Below are 4,180 nucleotides of genomic sequence, written 5' to 3' on the forward strand. Positions count from 1 at the left end.
AACTGGAAATTGACCTAAGATGACATGATGTGAATTGGAGCTATAGAAATAAACTGAATTGAATTGAAAATAAAATTCAGTTTAAAACACATTTTAAATGTCTATACATGGAAGAAGGTTTTTATTGAGCTTCCCTACCTCATGGTTCCAGGTGGGACGTTTCCATTGCTTGAGTCTCTCTGCTACGCCGGTAATGAGGTGCAGATCTGCTGCTACCACCTGCCAACAAACGAACTCATCAACTTTCACAGATTCCAATCGAAAATACAAGACACGAAAGACGCCACAGGCTGACCTGTCCGCTCTCACTGTGGAGCAGGATGTTACAGATGGACTTCAGAGCCTCAACAATCACTTCTTGGTCAGGGTTTTCTGAAGGAGGGGGGGGCTCCTGTAGCAGCGCACCAGGATCTCCATCCTCCAAATCAGCCGCTTTAGAAGAAAAACTGTTTATTAGCATAACAACATACATTTTATTTATTGAACCTTTATTTAGATGCATTCTAAGTTAGATCCAGGATCACATTTCCAAAAAAAACAATTTACAAAGCAGAAACAATTAGAAATAATGAAAATATTTGTTTAGAAACTTTGTGTATTCAGAAGGATATTTGTCTTAAAGGAAAAGTCCGTTCAGCGAGGAACAATCAATTATTTGTACCTAAAACTAATATGTTTGCAGTGGTTTAATGAATTTAGAGTCAATCAGTAAAGTTATAAAAAAAAATTTGCAACCACAGAGAGATTGGGAGGCATCTAAATATAACAAGAGCATTTATGCTGCATTTTACTACACATATTGTACTTCTTATCCAAATATCCATCTTTTTTCAGTTGCTGTTAACTCCTCTTATACTTACTGACAACCAGAGGTGCCAAAATTGTTAATGTTCATTACTAAAGTAGAAGTATAAATCCTGCTGTTTAAAAACATTTTGTAGAAGTTAGAGGATCAACTTCAGCTTTTTAGTAGAAGTGTAAGATTACCATTTTTAAAAGTACTTAAAATATAAAAGTAATGCAGAAAAAACTGTTAAAGACAGAAGCTTTACCTTCTACCATATTAAATTAACTTTTTTTTTTTATTCTGGAAGATAACTTCCTTAGACTTAATTTTCTTAGTTTTATAACTAGGGGTAACAGAAATTGTCTGGATGAAATTAATTATTTTGATGGTTTTTATTTTTTATACCAAGAGGGTATAATGAAAATGAGCTTAAACGAAACAAAACTAATGATTCTTTTTTTTTAAATGTAAGGAATAGAAAGTAAAAAGTTGTAGTAGTATATATTTCTACTTAAGGTAACAAGGTATTTGTGCTTTGGTATTTGACGCCTCTGCTGAAAAATGGCTCTTTGCTTGTGTGACCCCCCCCATATTAAAGATAAGCAATTAGCTCTCTGTTTGGAGCCACTTTTAAATGGCCACTGTGGTAACCAAACATATTTATCACACTATCCATCCAACATTCATCTCTGCCATGGTTAAAATACACTTTTTTCCCTCTCTTCCTGCGGTTGCCATTGGTAACCATTAGAGGACATCGATCAGCTGCTACTATTAGTTTATCAAATCTGAAATATATCTTTATCGTGCACCACTGTTGGCGTTTGGGTGTATGCACTGTTTTAGTTTATATCCCACACATTCCTTGATAAATCAGACCTTTGCTCACCACCACCACAAAAAATAAAATAAAAAAATAAAACAGGAAGACAGCAGGTGGTTTTTTTAAGCAGGTTGTGTTCAAACATCTTAAAAAGCTCAGTTGAATTCAGGAATGCGCACAGACAGACCCCTCCATTTCCACTGGAGATCTTTCTTTCTTGATTCATTAATGTTCTATAAGAGTGAGCCTCTCTACCATCAACTCTAAAAGAGTTTTGATGTTTAAAGGATAGAGCTGCTCAGTAGAGCAGTGGGTAGCACTGCTACCTTGCTGCAAGAAGGTTCAATTCCCAGCCGGGTTCTTTCTGCATGGAGTTAGCATGTTCTCCCTGAGCATGCGTGGGTTCTCTCCGGGTACTCCAGCTTCCTCCCACAATCCAGAAACATGACTGTTAGGTTAATTAGCTTCTCTAAATTCTCCTTAGTCTCTGTGTTGTCCCGCGATCGACTGGCGACCTGTCCAGGGTGGACCCCACCTCTCACCCGTAGACAGCTGGAGATAGGCACCAGCACCCCTCGCCACCCCACTTGGGATTAGCATGATGGAAAACGGATATTTAAATGGAAATCACTTGAGCTCTACTGATAAATCTGAAGCGGGGTACTGCCTGCCCCTCCTTCCTCCTCCAGTCCTAATCCAAATCGCTGCAGCTGCCTCCTTTCTCCTCTAATCTGACAAACAAGTATTCCAAGTATTTGTGAAATTGGCACATTATTTACCACAGTAATTAAAATCATAGAGCCACCAAAAGCATAACTGGGTTTCTGACCTGGCATTTCCTTAATAAAAAAAAGCTCCATCAAGACTTAAAGGGGAAATAGAACGCAAAACCTAGTTTCCATTGTCATAGATGAATAACGATAGTTCAATGGGTGAAATGAACATACAGAGAAGTTCAAACCCCATCAACACCTCCTTTCTCTGCAAATCTCACAATTCTAAACTTCCACCATAAAACGGGCCAATCCAAACGAAGCACAGAGTTGATGTAAACTCTGGGATGTTGCCTTATTTGATTCTGACCTGTACTTTTATCACGCCCCAAAAATGACATACAGACCAGCCCGCTGGTTCACTGGCCCAAGAACATGAATAGAGGTAGATGGAAGACAGCAGCGTAGCTGTTTAGCCTACAGTTGGGTTTACTTCTACAAGAATAACAAAGCAGACAGTTTCTCTATTGAAAATGAGCCAGAACGCTGCATTTCCACCCGTGGAAATGCAGCGTTCCAGGCTGCATGGAGAAAGGGAAACATTTCCACCGTCTTCCCAACGATCCGAAGACTCAACAGGCATGGATTATTTTTGTGGATCAGAAGATCCCTGCAAAGTTTGATGCTCAGCTCTTCATTTGCTTTAAGCATTTTACCGAAGACAGCTTTCAAGATCTTGGACAGTTCAAAGCAGGATTTGCTAAACTTCTTTTACGGAAAACGAGGGGCTGTTCCCTCCCTAAGGCCATCACAACTGCCAGCTGGAAGGATGACTCTGGTGAGCTTTGATAAAGCTTAAAGTTAGAGTGGCTCAGATTATCCTGAGCTATCTATGTAGATACGGTATGCTGTTATACCCTTAGACTGCCGGAGGACAAATCATCCCTCACTCTGCTACATTCTATTACTCTTGTGAAACCGGTCCCTCGTTGTTTTAAGGAAATCTAATCTTGTAGGAGCAAAGATGCTGATGCCACACAAGCTTCTTCTATATGTGGCAGCCTGACTATGGTGGTAATAGAAATAATAACCAAATAATAATAATTACCTTTGCTCTCCTCCAATAAGCCTTGATTAGTGTGAGCAGGCTGGTCAATGGCAATGCCTGCGTAGCGGGCGAGAGTGAGCATGGCTGAGCGGCCGATGAAGGGATCCAAGCAATGCTTATCTCTGGTCAGGATTCGAACCGTTTCTAGACACGCCAGCAGACAGGAAGGTTGCAGCTCTCTGTTAAGGAAGTTGAGCAACAGCTCTCCCAGATGCTGTTTAACAAAAACAATCAAATCAGATGTTAGAAGTAGCAATCGGCCACAAACTTCATTCTTATCGTTCAGAAATAACCAAAATAAAATCCTCCTTACAATGTGAAACTTGAATCGGATCAAAAGGCTTTAATAGAAACACTATGCAGCAGAGGAAAAGTATTTGCTCCTTTAAATGCTGATTCATGCTGGCGAATATGAAGATAAATATTACCATAGGATTTCATTTCACAAATTATCATCCAGTTAACATGACAATATAAAATAAAACATAAAAAAAATATACAAATTTGTTAACAACAAACTTTTCTTTTTTTTAATCTCAGAAAAGTAATTGCTGTAAAAAAAAATATTAATTTACAAATATATATATGAAAAATAAACAATGGCTTCACACGCTAAAGTTGATCGAGATGTTGTTTTTCTTTGATAAATAAATAATATTACATTTTATTTCAAATGTGCCTTTCTGGACACTCAAGGTCACCATAAAAAAGATAAAAACACAATAGCAGAAACAAAGTCAAAACACAGA

The 4,180-nt window shown here is 38.4% G+C and overlaps 1 protein-coding gene across 1 annotated transcript in view; it reads right to left on the minus strand.

Annotated features, from left to right (window-relative positions):
• Positions 1–4,180, minus strand: part of LOC107103286 (synembryn-A-like) — a 25,771-nt gene that overhangs the window by 12,177 nt on the left and 9,414 nt on the right. Inside the window, exons 4-6 of the mRNA XM_015402929.1 lie at positions 3,432–3,645; positions 296–432; positions 108–219 (exon numbers count right to left, since the gene is read on the minus strand). Coding sequence (XP_015258415.1) covers positions 108–219; positions 296–432; positions 3,432–3,645 — 463 coding nt within the window. The remainder of the gene's footprint in view (positions 1–107; positions 220–295; positions 433–3,431; positions 3,646–4,180) is intronic.

This window comes from Cyprinodon variegatus, unplaced genomic scaffold (assembly GCF_000732505.1).
Source record: "Cyprinodon variegatus isolate N-32 unplaced genomic scaffold, C_variegatus-1.0 Scaffold1413, whole genome shotgun sequence".
In the NCBI taxonomy this organism is placed as follows: Eukaryota; Metazoa; Chordata; class Actinopteri; order Cyprinodontiformes; family Cyprinodontidae; genus Cyprinodon; species Cyprinodon variegatus.